At 40.4% G+C, this 18,578-nt stretch overlaps 1 protein-coding gene across 2 annotated transcripts in view; it reads right to left on the bottom strand.

Moving 5' to 3' along the window:
* The window catches only part of SCGN (secretagogin, EF-hand calcium binding protein), a 30,421-nt gene extending 12,709 nt beyond the window's left edge, over positions 1–17,712 (bottom strand). Inside the window, exons 1-6 of one of the 2 annotated variants that reach the window (XM_074348193.1) lie at positions 17,353–17,712; positions 16,338–16,408; positions 12,209–12,301; positions 7,332–7,367; positions 5,501–5,557; positions 4,987–5,064 (exon numbers count right to left, since the gene is read on the bottom strand). In XM_074348193.1, coding sequence (XP_074204294.1) covers positions 4,987–5,064; positions 5,501–5,557; positions 7,332–7,367; positions 12,209–12,301; positions 16,338–16,408; positions 17,353–17,434 — 417 coding nt within the window. In that variant the 5' untranslated portion in view covers positions 17,435–17,712. Of the gene's footprint in view, positions 1–4,986; positions 5,065–5,500; positions 5,558–7,331; positions 7,422–12,208; positions 12,302–16,337; positions 16,409–17,352 lie in introns of both variants that reach the window. The other variant, XM_010974226.3, reaches the window with a different exon arrangement.
* Positions 17,713–18,578: the final 866 nt, after the last annotated feature.

Below are 18,578 nucleotides of genomic sequence, written 5' to 3'. Positions count from 1 at the left end.
AGACCGCTTAGATTCTCTAGAACTAATTCACAGGACTCTTAAGCATCTGGATATAAGCTCAAAGCCATCAAAATTGCATATTGCCAGACTTTCTTCAGCTCTGGGCATTCCGTTGTCAGAGCTGCCAGCCTGAGGCTTCTTAAATTTAAACCTGAAAGCTGTGAAGAGAGGGGCTTGGACAACTAGGGCTGCTGGGCACATGCGTGATGTGCATAATTTCTTTTCAGCCAAGTACCAACTTTCTGAACCCTCTACACGTCTACTTCCTGCCTGTCCCTACCCCTTAGGATGAGCTGTTTGACTCAGGTGACCCCCAAGGCTTCATGCAGCCACAACTCACTCTCCTTCCCACTCTCCCTTCCCCAACTTAATCAGTCCGTGTTCCTCTCGTCTCCAGAACAATTCTGTGGTACCTTTTCTCGTTTCCCATTGTCTTTCATAATTTGTTTCCTATTTGGTGTTTAATAAGATGTCAGTTCTGAAGATTATTTAAGGACTTCATGAGGAGAAAAATCAATTTTGGGGGTAGTAAATTCTGTTGTGGCTGTCAGAGCTCCTATATTATCTTATCTTTAAAAATATTAAAAGAATCCTAATCTCCTAACATGGCTTTGTCCTTGCCTTGCTCTTCCCTTTCTTCACAGGGATTTATATCTCTTCTTCTCTCTCAGTAGAACTTTATTCTCCATCCTTTGAGGATAAAGGATAATCGTCAGTTTTTTCATTTGTGCAATGGGAGTTTAAAAATGCTTATTTCAGAAGGTTTGTGTAGAATCAATTATTATGATTTAAATATTTAATACTAGAACGAACACTGGCTGTGTTTCAGTGAAAATAAAGTACCGCATGTACTCAGTTAAGAAGACATCTTGAAAAAATTTAACTTTAATTTTGTCCAGCTTTTTTTGTCTTGCCTTTGCTGAAGCTCTAAAATTGCTGGTTTGTTGTAGTCCATCTTTTTTTTTTTAATCAGGAAAACATCAAAAAAATATATTAATTGGTTTTCAAGGTGAAATTGCTGTATTTAAGGACTGAAGGGACAACTGAACTTAACTCCTACTTTTTGGTTGATACTCTGTGGCACTGATAGGCATAGTGGGGATGAAGAGAAGGGACCAGAGTGAATTTTTGCTCCTTTTCCTTCCTTTTTCAAATTTTCTCCCAATTGGAAGACTCCATAAAGTCAGAGACCACATCTTCCTTGGTAGGTTCTCCCTAAATATTTGTTGAATGAATGAACTCACATCTTTATATGAACCAGTTTACCAGCACACATTCCAACCTGGGAGAAGAGCATTAAGAGAGTGGGTGTTTTGGTGAGGGAGGGAGTATTCTGGGTCACTTTGAGACCCCACCCCTCAGCCCAGAAAAACCACCTTAGATTCAGCTTAAGAAAAGGAGCACAATGCCGTGATTTCCGAATCCACAGGGACCTGTCCTAGGCTGGACCTGCTCTGATTGTCCTTTCTGGATTTGCTCTGCTCTGTCTCCTCAGCTGCCTCGTCTCTTGCCTTCACTCCTGGCCTGTTGTGTTTTTTTTCCAGCTCCTCCCACCTCTCATCATCAGCTTGGGGCTCCTGTCTCCCTGTCTATTTCTGCCCCCTGGGCTCAGCACGGCTCATACCCACTGCCTGATTGGAATCCCTTTGGAGGACCCTCTCTGTGGTGAAGGACCCCAGTGAGAGCCATAAAGGATGGGTCTCAGCACAGAATTCTAGGTACCCTTTCTGGCTCTTCCCTGGAGGGTCTGGTTTAAAAAATGAAAAGAAAAAAAAGGAGCATTTCAGAACATGAAGCATTGCTTAAGGAAAGTTGGGTCTGTGCCAAATGCTGCAGTGTGCAAAGTGCAATGTGAGGCACCCCAAGAGGCATCAAGGGCCATAGTGGGGGTGGTGGGTCCCAAGAAACAGAAACAAGGGAGGTAGGAGGGTTTCAAAGACAAACTTCCCATTATCAGGGTTTATTCTTAGCTAGCTGTTAGGTAATAACTGAATATTCAGTTCAGAGAATTTGCGTTAAATAGCCAGCTGTGTGCCAGGCTCTGTGTGAGCACTGGGAACACAGAGCTAAGGTGCTGCTTTGCGCTTGAGGAGTCACAGGCTGGTGGAGCACAAGATCCATAAACAGATAGTGTCAGTGTCATCCTTGACTCCCAGCTGATTCATCAGGAAGTCCTACTGATTCCATCTTCAAAATATATAGTTTCTCATCTCTTTCGCTACCCTACCCTGGTCCAAGCTGCCATCCGCTCTCACCTACGTGGAGCAATGACCTCTTAATAGGTCTTCCTTATTCCCTCCCTGCCCATTTCAGGCTCTTTTCAACACAGCCGCCAGACCATGGCATCTTCTGCTTCAGACCCTCTGGTAGCTCTCCATCTCACTCCGACTAAAACCCCAAGTTCTCACAATGGCCCCAGAAGCCTGACATGGTCTGGCCTCTGTCTCATCCTTGCTTACTCTTCTCCAGCCACACTGGTCTCTCCCTGTTCTCAAAAATCCCAGGCACACCCTTGACCCAGGGACTCTGCTTGCTATACCTTTGGTTCTCCCTCAAGTTGCATCTTCTTGAAGGGCCTCCAGCTGATCACCATATTGATAATCACACCTTCTCGCCAGCCTCGCATCCTAGCTGCCCTTCTGGCACTGCCTGTTCTGCTTTATTTTTTCCATAACACTCATTACCCTCTATTATGCAATATAATTTATTATTTATTATATTTATTGTTATTGTCAGTCTCTCCTTTGTTTTGCCCACTGCTGAATCTTTGGTGACTAGAATAGTGCTGGAGGCATAGCAGGTATTTAGTGAATATTTGTGCAATGAATTAAATGGATGACTATGATGTTGACAGTGAAATACACAAGATACTGTAGGGGCACAGAGGAGAGGCACTTGGATCCACCGAGGAAGAAGGTTATAAAAGACTTCCTGGGGCAAGATGATGTCTAACTAAATCTTGAAGGATGAGCAAGAAATAGGTGAAGAAAAATAAGGAAAAAATAGCTGAGCTATGTTAAGAAGTCAGAAGGTAGTGGCTTAGTATTATAGTTGGAGGTGGAGGGAAGCCCCTCAGAGTCAAAAGTATTCAAAGAAATACTGGAAACAAACTGGAGATTCTAAATGCAAGCATTTCACTGTGTAGAGCATGTTTTATAAATTAATAAAATCAAGATAACAACAGCCAGTGCTAGTGTTGTGTTAAATCACAAATGCTCAACTGGAAAAATAATCTCCTTGTTATTCTCTCCCTGAGGCAGTTTCAATCTAATTTCCTTTCTCAGAGTATTCATTCTATTAGAGGGTTTTACTAGAATTTAGGTCAGAAGTAAGCTAGAGCTCTCCCTGTAGCTGGGAAACTGCCTCTTGCTTCTGGGGGATTTCCCACTTCACTCTTTAGTGCTAAGCACATATTTTTTACTCAGAATTTCAAATAGCATTTTGCATGCTATTAAAACAGATCATCATAGTAAGAAGCCACATTATTTCCTTGATTGAGATTTCAGCCTAAAGTTTGATTCTGTCCTTGGGCATCGGCTTTGCTTCTGTCCAGGCCATTTACAAGTTATCATGGTCAAGAGCACATTCTTCCTTCCCAGGGCAGACGCCCTTGCTGGGGGCAGCATTCAGAGTAGTCAGAGGGCAGAGTGGGAGCCAGGAAGTTCCAGGGTTGACCACCAGGAGGGCTCAACTTCCGGTTAAACTGGTACCTTTGGGAAGGCAACTTAATGTTTCCCAGTTATAATCGGATTTTTAAAATGAGTTTAGGAAATCAACTTGGTGGTGACTTACCCTTTCTAAGCCTCCACGATCAGATATACAAAATAGCATAAGCAATGCCAACACTGTAGAGACGTTGTTAGAAATAATACTAATTAGTATTTGAAAATATCAGTTAAAGGACTAAATAGATAACCTCAGAGTACACATTTTAATGGGAACGCACAAACTCTTCTCAGTAATATATATCCCCAACTGTTCACCGGAAAGTTCAGTAAGGTGAGTCTGCTCAAGAACTCTTTATATAATAAGTAACAATTCCTAAAGTAATTAAGCCTTTACCAGCAATTTCCTTGCTTATTAGTTAAGAAACCTAGAGCCCGATTGGAATGAAGTACATCTGAGAATGGGAAGGGACTCGGGGGAGACAAAAGGGAGAGAAGCCGGATCCAATTCAATATGAATTGTTGATTAGCCCTGGGAGAAATGCATCAAACGACTATGAGGATGAGTTCACCAAAGGCAACTTCTACTTCACAATTTTCCAGGGAGCTTTGACACTGAAATAGCATCAGGGTCGTTTAGGACATGGATTGCATGAGGGGCATGTTAAATAATGACAACAAGGACCACAACCACCACTACAGTGGGAGCTAACATGTACTGATCACTCACTATTTCCTAGATGCTCTGCAAGTGCTCCATAGGCATCAGTTCACTTGCTGTCACAGTAACTAGGTACTGTTAGTCCCCATTTTACAGATACAGTAAATAAAGTTGAGAGGCTGGACAGTTTCCCAAGGTCATAACTAAGAAATGGCAGGGGTGGGACACACATTTCCCATCTGACTCTCACTTGCTTTAAATCAACATGCTAAATGAGTAGAACCACCCACTGTGGTGAGAGATGGCTCCTGTATGTTTGTTCCTGATTTTCTGTGTCCACACTTCCTTGTTTCTATGTGACTTGGATTAGCATTAAGGTTATTGGCCTGGTGCTTAGTAACCCAACTGTGACTGGACTTTCCAGTTCTCCCCAAGGACAGGGAAACAGCTTTCTCTCTCAAGTACAGGCACTCTCATCCCAAGAGACAGGTTAAAGCAGCTCATCTTGAGCCAGTGTTTGCCAGAGGTGAAGGTTTGCTCATGCACTTACCTGGTTTGCAGACACTTATGAGGCACTTACTCTGTGCCCGACACTGTTTCTGGGCCCTGGAGGCAGTGGGTGAGCTGTCGTCATGGATAGTGCGTTGCTCAGTTACTTACCATGGTGCCAGTGTATTCTTCCAGTTTAGCCTCAGGTATGGCCTTTTCATGATGGAGGAAGAGGTCTCGGAGGAAGTTCTGTGACATCAAGAGACGAGCCATATATTATCTAGTGAGCAAGTAAACCTGAAAATCTTGTGAGACCTTAATTTAAGGATTGTGTTTCATTTGTTTTAAGAAGGAAATAGAATCCTTTTGGAAACAGAAATAGAAAGCAATAAATACAAGAATGGAGGGCTGTCACTGTTGAAAGGGAGCACTGTTTAAATGGAACCCAGAGAATAGCTTTAGGCATGAAAAAGTGTCATAAATCCTTGATTATGTCTCTTTCCCACAGAGAGCAATGTCACATGCAGTTTGTAAATCTTCTATCCATGAATAAGTTCCTTTTTTTAAAAGTAACAAATTCATAGCTAGGTTTCTTGGAAACAAAGAAACCAAACTCATGATACACATGTCCCCAATGATGAACAAACCCACACTTCACCCAGAGACAGTTCCCAGTAACACTTACACGAAGCTCGGCAGCTGATATAAAGCCACTGCTGTCGGCATCATATTTGCGCCAAATCTGAAATACACAAAAAAATCATTCATCCATTTAGCCTCATCATTTCTGTGTGTTTCCTTTCCATCATATTTCTGTTATATGTGTGACAAAACTGAGAAGGTCATGTTGTCTATACACTTGGGTATTCTGTTTATTATTTTCATTAAAAATTTTCTGTGAGCATTTTTAAACAATTAAAATTACCTCTAAAATATTATTTAAAATTTGAATACAATGTGATTCTACACAATTGGAAAATACAGAAGAACAAAGAACATGAAAATCATGTGAAATCTTACCCCTTAAAAACAACCAATATTTATCTTGTGTGTATTTACCTGTTGTCTTATTTATATAGATGCTAGGGTGGATAATATTTTAAACAAAGTTAAGATCATAATGCATATACAATTTTGTTTCTTACCACTGTAATGAATTTCCTCCATGTCATTAGATAGTCTTTGAAAACTTCATCTTTAGTGATGCATAAAATTCCACAGTGGGGTTTTTCCTCATGAATCTCCAGTGCCTAGGACTATTTCTGGCATACTGCCGGTGCTTGTAAGTATTTGTGGCATGAATGAATCATATGAATATATCATAATTTACCTACTTTTTCCTTCATTGTTAGACATTTGTTATTTTCAGTTTTAACTGTAAGTAGCACTGCAACATTTAATGAACATTGTGTAGAAAACTTCTCTACACCTCTGATTATATTCTTAAGATAGGTGCTTGGAAAAGTAGCATTATTAAGTCAAAGGGTAAAGATTTTTTTAAGTTAACTCTGGATAATGAAATGTTAAAGGATCCTAATTTCATTTTTTCCATAAAATTATCCCAGTGTGCATGCCTACCAACAGAGCTTGAGCAACAGTCTCAGTATTTCTTTGCCAGCCCTCATTTTTTTGTTGATCCTCTTAAAATCTTCACCTCTTTAGTAAAAAGTAGTCGTTTTTAATTTGCATTTCTTTGGTGACTGTCATATATCGATTATCTGTTCAGATTTCTTCTGTGAATTGTTTATGCAAGTGCTTGCTCAATTTCTCATGACATTCATTTGTCAGAAGGCAAATAAATTAGTGCAAAAGGTTGCTAAGTTATTATCTCCTAAATGCAGACTTGGTAACTCTTTCAGGAATGAGGCAGTATCCCCCTTGAATCTGCTGCTCTAGCCTTGGAGAAACCTGCTCTGCCTTCCCTGATCTTTTTTCACCCACAGACAGAAACACCTAGAGGCTGAAAGAGGAGATAAGAGGAGCCATTGATTCTGGCTTTGGTTTTTACTCATGTAAAATGATTGCAAAAAGACACCTTCTGGTTAGATCAGCACTCTTAGTTGTATTACTGTGCCGTCAAAACTAGAATTAGTTACCAACATTTAAAAATAAGTAGATTCCCATTGAGTTTAGATGTCTAGGCTGCATTCTCAGAAGGCAGCGGTTCACTGGAGCTCACAGGGCCATTGGCTCTAGATGGGGCACGTGCTCTTCAGGCTCCACAGTCCCCACCCTCCTCTCCCACTACATCCTCAGCGTACCTGCCAGTCCCTCTCTCTAAGCCTTTGTCTAACCCAGGCTAAAGGAATTTGTCAGCTCAGGAGCAGTCTAGGTCTGCACACTGAGAGAGCACACTGGGGCTTGGGGCCAAGTCCAGACTCAACACAGGAATTCCTTTACTTGGTCTTGTCCTCTCTGGGAAGCTCTCTCTTGGGAACAGGGCATGAGTGGTGACAGCCACAGCAGTAACTGGGGTCCTGGCCTCATCTTCCATAGAGACATGACCAAATGCTTACCTGCATAAACTCCACACTGCTGTCCAGAGGGGTTTCCTGGCGAAAGAGCAGAAGAAAATTTTCATCCTCAGACAAGAACATGCAGGCAAGCTAAAGAAAAGAGGAGAAATAGCAGTCAGTGACACTGGCCAGTGCTCCTTGGGTAAAAGGCATAGTGGAACATATTAGAGGCAGGAAGGGCTTGAATCTCTCAGGATGGGGAGCCCAACATGCAATTCTGTGCCCTTGATAGTCATTTTGGATTCATTGATTCTTTCAAGAAGTATTGCACCCTTCCTAGGTATGAAACACTAGGAGTATCTGCCTCCCATGAGCTTACATTCCAAATTATTGGACAGTTTATTAAATTATTGATTATTATTATTATTAATATATTATAAATATAAGCTGGGCTACACAGAGATAAAGAACTTGCCATAGTTATGTAGGCAGTGGTAGAGTTATGACTTCAACTAAGCCCACACTTTTAACCACCATGCTATGCTGGTGAGATACTGTATATATAAATCACTTCAGTGCCATATGCAAAAGCAAAAATGATTGCTGTCTGGCTTGATTCTTTTTGATCTTGACTTTTTTTTTTAATTTTGTGGGGGGAGGCAATTCAATTTATTAATTTTTTTAATGGAGGCACTGGGGATTGAACCCAGGACCTTGTGCATGCTAAGCACGTGCTCTACCACTGAGCTATACCTTCCCCCCTTGGCTTGATTCTTTTTGTTTGTTTTCTGTTTTTTCTTTTTTCTTTTAATTTTTTATTGAAGTATATGACTGAAACATCATGCTGCACACCAGAAACTGACACAACACTAAACAACTGACTGCACCCCAATTGAAAAGTAGCTCTTTTTCAAATTGAAATATGGTCAGCCCACAATGCTGTATCAACTTCCGGTGCACAGTAAAATGTTTCAGCCATACGTGTATTGCTTTTGATGTTCTTTTACATTATAGGTTACTACAAGATATTGAATATAATTCCCTTTGCTATCCAGTAGAAACTTGCTGTTTATCTATTTTATACATAGTTGTTAGTATCTGCAAATCTCGAACTCCCAATTTATCCCTTCGCACCTCCTTCCCCCACTGGTAGCCATAAGTTTGTTTTCTATGCCTGTGAGTCTGTTTCTGTTTTGTGTATAAGGTCATTTGTGTCTTTTTTTCTGGATTCCACATATGAGTGATATCATAAGGTATTTTTCTTTCTCTTTCTGGCTTACTTCACTTAGAATGACAATTTCCAAATCCATCCATGTTGCTGCAAATGGCATTTTTTATGGCTGAGTAGTATTCCATTGTAGAAATATACCAGCTTCTTTATCCAGTCATCTGTCAATGGGCATTTAGGTTGCTTCCATGTTTTGGCTATTGTAAATGGTGTTGCAGTGAACACTGCGGTGCATGTATCTTTTCAAATTAGAGTTCCCTCTAGATATATGCCCAGGAGTGGGATTGCTGGATTATAGGGTAAATCTATTTTTAGTTTTTTAAGGAATCTCCATACTGTTTTCCAAAATGGCTTTACCAAACTACATTCCCACCAACAGAGAAAGAGGGTTCCCTTTTCTCCATACCCTCTCCAGCATTTGTGGTTTGTGGACTTTTTGATGATGGCCATTCTGGCTGGTGTGAGGTGATACCTCATTGTAGTTTTGATTTGTATTTCTCTGATGATTAGCGATACTGAGCATTTTTCATATGCCTATTGGCCATTTGTATGTCTTCATTGGATAATTGCTTGTTTAGATCTTCTACCCATTTTTGGATTGGGTTGTTTTGTTTGTTTGTTTGTTTGTTTGTTATTAATTTGTATGAGCTGTTTGTATATTCTGGAAGTTAAGCCCTTGTCAGTCACGTCATTTGCAAATATTTTCTCCCATTCTGTTTTGTTTATGGTTTCCTTTGCTGTGCAAAAGCTTGTAAGTTTAATTAGGTGCCATTTGTTTATTTTTTTATTTCTTTTGCCTGGGTAGACTGCCCTAGGAGAACATTGCTGAGATTTATGTCAGAGAATGTTTTGCCTATGTTTTTTTTCCAGGAGATTTATAGTGTCTTGTCTTATAGTTAAGCCATTTTGAGTTTATTTTTGTGTATGGCATGAGGGAATGTTCAAAACTTATTTATTTATATGTGGCTGGCTTGATTCTTAAGTGTTACATTCTTTTATATTGTTAACGTCTATATAATACTTTAAAAGCAAGTTCGCTTGTTATAAATTTAACCATCCAGCTTTCTATGAGCACCAGTTCTATTGATTTACTTCCCTTGCTCTCATGAACAAAGGTAACATTTTCTTCCCCATGTGATTATAACATTTATTTTAACACATAGGCATTTTTGGCTGGGTCACTGCCAAACCCAGAGTGTTTTAGTATTTATTGTGTTCTTTCTGAGTTGTCTCTCAAGCAATGATCGTTTCTTCTATAACTGTAGATCTCTCAGCATTTTGTACAATACCAAAGAGCAAGTCCAGAGCAAATGCTTTTGATAAGTTGTAGGAATGATCAGCCCACACTCCTATTTGTATTCTCTAGTTGGATATAGGTCAGCTCAAGGGCACATCATGTGAATAACAGCTATCATACATTGAATAGTTGCTACATGGCAGCATGCTCTTCATTTATCATCACATTAAGTTCTCACACCAATCCTTCAGTTAAGTATAAATACCCCCCTTTTACTATTGGGAGGCAGCATAATGCTGTATGTGATAGGCTTTAGAGTGGATCCAAATTCCTTCTCTGTTATTCCCTATTATTTGATCTTCAGCAATTTAATTGATACCATTATGCCTCAATTTCCTCATTTGTAAAATGAGGATAATATTTATATCCTGGTGCTTATGTGAAGACTAAAATTTACATGAGGCGCTATTTATAAGCTGTTCAGCAAAGTCCCTGGTACATATTAAAAATTTAGTAAGTGGTGACTATGCTATGTTGATGAAGATGATGAAATTGAGGCCCAGAGAAGTTAACTCACTTGCCCAGGTTTTCATATTTCATCATGTTGAGTTTATGCTTTTCCTGCCCACCCACACAATGTCAACTGGAACTGAGAACTGCTCTTCAGAAGTAAGTGTTTTTTCACATGGGGTGGCAGAGACTAAGAAACCAAATTAAAACATAATTTTTACTGGTCCTAAGTCTCCAGAACCCACTCTGTCTTCAGTTTTGACTGCAGTGGCACAAAGGAGCCCTGGATGAATCAAATACATAGATCATCCCCAAGCCTCATTTTGGCTCTCAGTGTGACTTCTTCCCCATTTTGTTTTGTGCTAAAATACCTAAAGTGTGTGCACGTGGGCTGATTTTTACATCACAACTACTTGTAATCTGAATAAGTGAAATGGTGAAAGGTATAGGACGAGAGGGTAGGGGAGATCTTGCTGCTCTTTAAACTCGCAGACTCATGAGGTTTTTAGGGGCCTTGTGACCAGAATAGTCCTAGACCATCAGCTTGTCTACAGACAATCTCAGTTATGCTCATTGGCTGGACTCCGTGACAGAATGATTGGCACGGATGTCAAAGTTGTTGCCACGTTCCCCATTGCTTCAGGAAGGTCTACCAGTAATTAGTAAGGTAATGATATAGTTTTTCATTATTTACCATGTTTCACTCATTTATTATTAAGTCGGTAAATACTTACTGACCACCACTATGCACTGTGCTCTGTTCTGTGGGCTGGAGAATGCAACAGTGAACATGTAGGCATTAATACTTTGCTATTTCTAGCTTGATGCTTGCACTTACCTTTCCATTAATGAATACACTGATACTTTTACATCAATTACAATGCGATTTTGGTTACATAAATAATTTTTGCCTTTTAGTGAAAATTTTGGAAATAACTACACTGATAAATCTAAAATTTAGCTTATTGGTTTTCTGAAAAGGTAGCCTCCTGGTGTACATGTCTATTTTTTATAAGAAGGCATTATCTTGCCTTATTATCATAACTTTCTGAAGAAAAAAATTGCTCTTTTCATCAATAATACTGACTGTCCAAGTATGACAGCATCAAAAGACCAGCTGTGCAGATTTCAGGTAATATGTCTAGCAGGCAATTTTGACTATGAAATAAATGTCTTAGTTTCATTGCAGCTCATTTTTATGTATGGATTCATAGCTATATAGAATAAACCTATATAGATTGATACCTATAAGTGAGTTACACTTGAACCACTTATTGGCCATATAATGCCAGGGAAGTAACTTCAGTTTGTTTATCAGTAGAATAAGGATAGTGTTCCATGTCTACTTTCTATAGCTACTATAGGGATAAAGTAACATAATGTGTGGAAATCCTTTCTAAACTGTAAACTTTTCTGTAACTGGAAGGGAAAACGATCATGTTAAAGATAGACTATGCAAGGCACTGCATGCTTAATGCAGTTCCTTGCTTTAATAGGTACCCAGTAAGTGTGGATTGAGTTCAAGTAAAGACAGCTACTGTCTGTTTTGTTTTTAATGATATTCAGAGATAGTTCTTTCCAGCCTCCACTGGGTGCTGATGCTGAAGTTTAAACTCATTTATTGTCAGTAGGTTTTCCCTTATGTCAAGGTTGAATTTGAGCAGGCCACTGTGTAAGAGACAAATATTAGATCAAATAACTGAAAAGCCTCCAGCATATCAATTCCCCAATTATAAAGTAAGTATAAATATTGACTGGCCTAAATAAAATGATGGAAGAATCATTACTCTTTGTTACTAAGCCAATGAAAAAGGAAAGGAGAGTAGTTCAAAAATGTTAGCTAACCCAGCTGCCTGGCAGAGGGTTCTAATTTCCCAATCAAATGTAAGCCTTTCATTATCCTTCACAAGGAATTATAGCCCACACAGGTACAGTGAAGAAAGTAACAGTTGTAGAAAGTACCTCTTTCATTTGTATGCGACCATCTTTAGAGACATCATGGGTAGCCATAAATTGTTGTTTCATTTTCTGCACATTTTTTTCCATGACTGCATCCTACAGTGGGTCAGAGAGAACCACATTAAAGCCACTGGGATTCCAAAAATGTAGTTAGGATGTCAAATATTCAGAGTTGTATAGCCTGATAATTATGTTAGTCTAATCTGAAAGGCAAGTTACTTAGCCATTGAAAGTGATCCTATCAAGTTGCAGACGAGAGAGGTGGTGGAGGTTTCTTAATCAAATAACCACTAATCAGAATCCTGACTAGGTAAGATTTATAGCTAGTGATCTCCTAAAATACGAATGAGGAGAAGCTTAGGGACTAGAGTGTTAATAGAAAAAATTTGAACATCGTTCTGTATTTTGTTGTGACAAAAGACTATTGTAATGAACATAGAAACTTTCTTCCCAAGAATTCAGAAGTTTCGTTCTATTTTTAAGTGAAAAGTCCTTCCAGGCCCTCAGTTTCCCAGAGTTCATTCTATTAATCTTGGATTCAACAAGGAAAAAACAATTAGGAGAAAATAACTAAAGAGGAAACCAAAGAAATAAAGTAATCATGGGAGGGGGGGCTATGGCTCAGGGGTAGAGTACATGCCTAGCATGCATGAGGTTCTGGGTTCAACCCCCAGTACCTCCATTAATAATAAATAAACCTAATCCTCCCCTCCCCCCAAAAAAAGAAATAAAGTAATCATTGAACTACCAAAGATGGCACATATCCCTTCCTGGTACAGCCTTTTCTGCACATTAAATTGTTCTTCATCAGAGGACTGCATGGTTATTACAAAGAAAGTTAACTTATATAATCAACAACAGAGAGTGAATTTTGATGCAGTGACTGAGAGGCACAGATGCAGCCAAACAGTGCTGGATTCCTAGACTCCAGAACAGATCAGTTATGCTAAGTGTATTCTTCCTAATACTAGCACGCTATCCAGCCAGGTTTCCTCTCCACTAAGTATAGAGAGATTAGCCTCTTCATTCTTGGCACCATAGATTGTGTGGTTTGTTTGGTTGTATGGGTGTGTATGTGCATCAAACAGAAAAATCACAATGGAAATCACTCAGGAAGGTGGGTCTTCACTTTGAATTTGAGCTTGACCTTCTAGATTAAGAGTTCTGCCAGGCTAGCAGTCATTTCTGTGTCTCTGACATATAGTACCCGTGGACTGAATAAGTGGTTATGATGCACTAGGCATTCCGAAAAGAAATTCACTAACACAGGCCATGGTGGTGAGAAATTTGATTTCAAAGTAAATATGAAACCAAAGAGGCTGTAGCTAGATTCTGTATGATACCTCTGGTTTGAAACTTGACTTCTGTCCTCTCAGACCTCTGACCCCAAAGTCAGTGACTACCCCGTGGCCCTAAAGCACAGGAGTCTAGGGCTCTCTCTGTTGTAATTTCCCATCAGGCCCCAGCAGGGTTTTCATCTCTGAAGCCCTGAAAGATGCCCAGGATGTGCTGTAGTCTGTACGTGAAGAATGCACACACAACCACAGAAAGTGATGCTCTGCAATGGACTGGCTAGACCTGGACCTAGTTCAGAGGCTGATTCTGAGCATTTGAGAAAAAAAGAAAGGTGGGATGGGGTGAGTAACAGAAACAGCAGCAAGAATGGCTGATGGTTCCGTTAAGTCAATCCCCTCAGAGACTATGAGGAGCAGGTAATTACAAATAGTCTGCTTGCTCTTTAAGATTGACTAGCAGGCAGCTTGCTGTTAGAAATCTTAAAATTCCTTCTTCTGAGGTCTCTGTGATCCGCTAATCAGGGTGAGGAAAGTGGAGCTATTCAGGTCTCAGAAGAACTGATTGCCCTGCTTCAACACCAGAGGGGCTGCTTCATCACAGAGGCCTCCCTGCTGCTGGCTCTGTACTCACAGGGACATCACTGATTAAAGGTAGGTGTCACAAATGGTGATTACTCCCCAGTTGAGAGGGACATGCCCTCTTGTTAAGGACATGCTGAGGGCCTACTCATTTCTCAGCAGGAAAAAAGTCCAGAGTTAGGAATAGTTTCCTTAGTCATGGTTGTCCCAGTAGCATAGAGTGACCAGCCAAAGGCCCTGTAATCATACCCCCTGGGTAAAGGCCTCAGCATTTTGAAAGGAAATAATGGCAGAGGACAGCATTTCTCATTAACAGTTCAATAGTTTATCCCCTGGTTCCAAAAGCTTTCTCCCTCTACAAGTGCTGGAGAGAGGTGCCTGGGGCTGCAGCCACAGCTCAGCAGGACTGGCCTGGTTATATTAGAATACCTTGTCTGACAAGCAGTCACTATTCCTGGAGGGAACGGGGTGAGGGGGGTGGGGGATGCAAACTGACTTACAGTACGTGCAGTATCCTAGGCAGACCCTAAATGTGCTGAAATACCTAGGAGGCACCTGGGACTTCGTATTTTAACAAATATGGCACACCAAAATTCTATTTCCACTAGCCTAAGGACTCTGCAGCCTTCCAGCCTCTTTGCCTCTGGCCTCAGGAACACCTGCATGGAACACAGTTGCAGGGTACACTGGCTAGTCATTTGCTGTTTCCTTTCTTCCAAGGACCATGCTATGTGTGAGAGGGTGAGGCCACAGGCCAAATCTGAGGGAGGGGTGATGGTAAGAACAGCCAAACTATGAGAGATGGCATCTCTCTTCTCTCTCACTGATGGCAACAATGCCTCTAAAGTCAGCCAAAACCCCAGAACAAGACAGCTCACAGGGTCCTCAGCCTAGAGCAGACCTTTGTGTTTGAGTAGCAGCCCCACCCCTTACCACATGACTGAAAATAAGACATTTCCAAATTCAACATTTACAGCAACTTTTCTCCTCCTTTTCTTTATATCACTAAAGCAAGGAGCCTTCTGAAAAGGTGTGAAGTTTCAAGTTTATTCCAAGACTTTGAAAGTTTTGCCTTCCTCTTTTTGTTTTCCTCAAATACTTCTGTTATGTTTGAAAAATGGCATCCGATTCATGGGTTCTGGAATGCCATGAGCCTTAGCATTTACAGAGAGAGCAAGTCAGAAAGAGACCGACAGAGAGATAAGGGAAGGAAAGAGAAAAGGAGAGGCAAGAAACTAATACAAGAAATGAAGGGCAAAGAGAGAAGAGACAGACAGATAGGAAAGAGAGGAAAAGAGAAATAAGAGAGAGAGAGGAGAGACAATGAGAGAGCTTGAGAAACAGATTAGAGATAGAAAGAAAGGAAACAAAAAGAAAGGAGAGAGACCGATGGAGAAACATATAAGAAATAGAGATCAGAGAGAGATCAGAGAGAAAGTCAAGATGATGGACTCCTACATGAAAGTGTGATGCGCTTCAATATTCTTCCATGTAGACAGTTATATTTGAGGATAAGCTACCTCATTTTAAATGCTGCTGTCCCTAGAGCTACTTCCCTTACCATGCATCCCCTGATGGAGTCTTTACCGGATTCTCCCAAGCCCAGGCTGCTGCCTCTGTGGGAATTATTCCTCTGCTTTGGTACAGGGCTCATCGGCCATTAATTTAATTCACATCTCTCAAGGCCAGGTTTACCATAAGAAAGGGAGATAGACACTGGATAGATTAGTTTACATTTATTTTTCGGCTCTGGGTATGTTGGTTGTTTCCTGATTTGTCATTCCCAAAGAAACGTGCACTCTCTTCTAATGAAATGAAAAATGGAAAAAATGATTTTGAATGATTTGTTTGTGATTTGCTATCAAAGTAGTATCAAATGCATTAAACACCCAGAACCTTAAAGCTCTTAACATCTTTTCCACCTTTTTGAACAAAATGACCTACCTTATCTCCAGGTTTAAATCCATTAGCAGAGACATAACCAAGGAGACATTCGAAACAAAGTTGTTTGACTCTAAAGTTAAAATCTGAGTGGATGACAGATGTTACACTAAAAGTCAATGACCAGAGCATCTAATACCACAGGTTTATAAAACCTGCCTAAATCCATCCATGTTGCTAGGAGAGGGAGAGAAATTGCATGCAAGGAAGAAAAGAGGTCAGATGGGATTAATAAGTACAAATCAAGATAAGATTGGATGCTTTTTGTAATTCACTAAGAGACACATAAATTAATGCTTAGTGGCACAAGTACTTACCTCGCTACCCAGTTTTATCAACATGTGGTAAAATAAAGCATCAAGCTCCTTCTCTTCTATGTAACCTTTTTCTAAATGCAAGGAGATATGCATGAATAATAGTCGTTTATATAGAATAACATGTGACATTTAGTATTTAACATTTAACATCTTAATTTGCTTTTAATCTGAAGTTTATAAAATCCCCATGGATACCATTCTTTGCTTCTCTAATTAAGTGCCAACATCTACCTCTAGAAAACGGATTTGAATAGCAAATACACATTCAACAGTAAATGTTCTGTGTTGAGGTTTATATAAATACTTGAGAAATGAAAGCTATTTATATATTAATTTTAATCCACAAATAAACATGAGTTTTAGAATAAACTAACCTAAGGATTTTGGATTCGTGGAAAATTTTAATAGATGTAAATATTGAATCTTAGTTTGCAAGGTTAAAACACATTAAACAACATTTAAATATTTTCTTAATGTTTCTTTAATTATTAATGAGGACAAAGCAAACATTAAATAGATATTTTCAAGCAATTTTTTGGGAGTAGGGTTGGTGTCTTTTTGAAAGTTGATCAAATTCACCCCTCCCTTTGAGAGAGTGAGAGTTATACAATAAAGTGATTGAGTAAAAATGAGCGCAGGTAAGGAAGACTGACTTCAGATCCTGGAGCCCACAAGTTTCAAATTTATATATATATATATATATATATATATATATATATATATATATATATATATATATATTTGTCATTGTCTATGTGGTATATCATTACACACTCACAGGTTGGGGAGGGCAGGGAACAAGTCCCTCCTCCCACCCTGAACTTGAACAAGGTATCTAGATGTGCAACTCCAGTAGTAGGTACGCTGCGTTAGGTATATACTGCACTAACAACATTGGAAGACAACTTTTCCTGTAGGAAAAGACCTACGGGAAGCAGAAATTCTAGGTCCTTTCAGCAAGACTTGGAGCGAGCGACGCCTACACCTGAATGTACGGGGGGCTTGTTTTACTTACCATCCGCGTCAAAGTGCTGCCAGACCTGCCAAAAGCCAGCGGCATCCAAGTGCATTTGAGTTGTTTCGCGGGCGCTGTCCATGGTATTGACAACGAAGCGCAGGCACAGGGTGGGGGGGGCGAGGGACACCTAGAGAACTTTGATAAGGACTCCTCTACAATGTCTTCTGACTCCCTCACCTGCTTCTTTCGTTCTCTTACTTGCTTTGAGCACCTGTCTGAGGGGCAGGCACAAGGGCATCTGGCGAGGCGGCTGCTGGCGCCTTAGTGTCGCTGTGCAGTCCCCAAGCCCCCACCGCGCCTCTTAGGGAAACCAGCTGCTTGGAACCCGCCCAGTTCCTGGCGCGTCGTCCCTGCCCCTCCCTGCGCTGTCTGTCCTAGGCAGATCAACGAGGGAGCTCTGTGTTTGCCTCAGCGCTGTGGGAAAGTCGGGGAGAAAGGGGCTGCCTCAGAGTGTCCATGGCTCACTCTCTTTGCCCAGTAACTTGTCTGTCAAACTCAGAGAAAGTATCCCTCTTATGTTTCACTCACCTTCCAAACGTGTCTCAGGGGGTTTCTAGAGAGAACTCCCCCGTTTAAACGGCTGGAAGAGTGTCAGTGTTAGGGTCCTTTGAACCCGATTATTTAGAAATGTAGTGGGGGAGGGGTGAGATGAAGAGCAGTAATGGTGGTGGTGGTAAGAGATTACCAGTAAGCAGGGAGACAGTCATCAGGGACGATTACTGAGCCCTGATTTTATAGGGCATGCACATTGCTATACTATAATGCACTATAAGGACTTGCATCTAAATAGAGATTCTGCACAGAACTGTGGTTTAAATCGGGATTTTAGGATGTTGACGGGATTTCATACTACGCCATGCTTTTCCAGGAAAAGAGAGCTAGGGGGATACATGGTGGCTGACTGCAGTTCTTAGGTAGAAGTTTAGATGATTGTGTTTGGCTCCTAAGAGCCACACTAAGACTGAAGGACAAAAACCATTTGGAGGCATGATCAGATTCCTCTCTAATGATCAGAACTGTTCAACAGTTGACCGGATGCTTTGTGAAACAGCTGAATGACACTGATGGCTTCTGACCATGTGCTCAGAACCTTTTGTTGAGGAATCTATAAAAGGAGCTTGGGTAATAGGAGAGTTGGGCCAAATATAGATCTTTATGGCTTGCTAACTCTGATATTAACATTAAATTTTATTTTTTAAAAGCACATATACATAAGCCATCTA

This window comes from Camelus bactrianus, chromosome 20 (assembly GCF_048773025.1).
Source record: "Camelus bactrianus isolate YW-2024 breed Bactrian camel chromosome 20, ASM4877302v1, whole genome shotgun sequence".
NCBI lineage: Eukaryota > Metazoa > Chordata > Mammalia > Artiodactyla > Camelidae > Camelus > Camelus bactrianus.
This window is presented reverse-complemented; position numbering and strand designations above follow the sequence as displayed.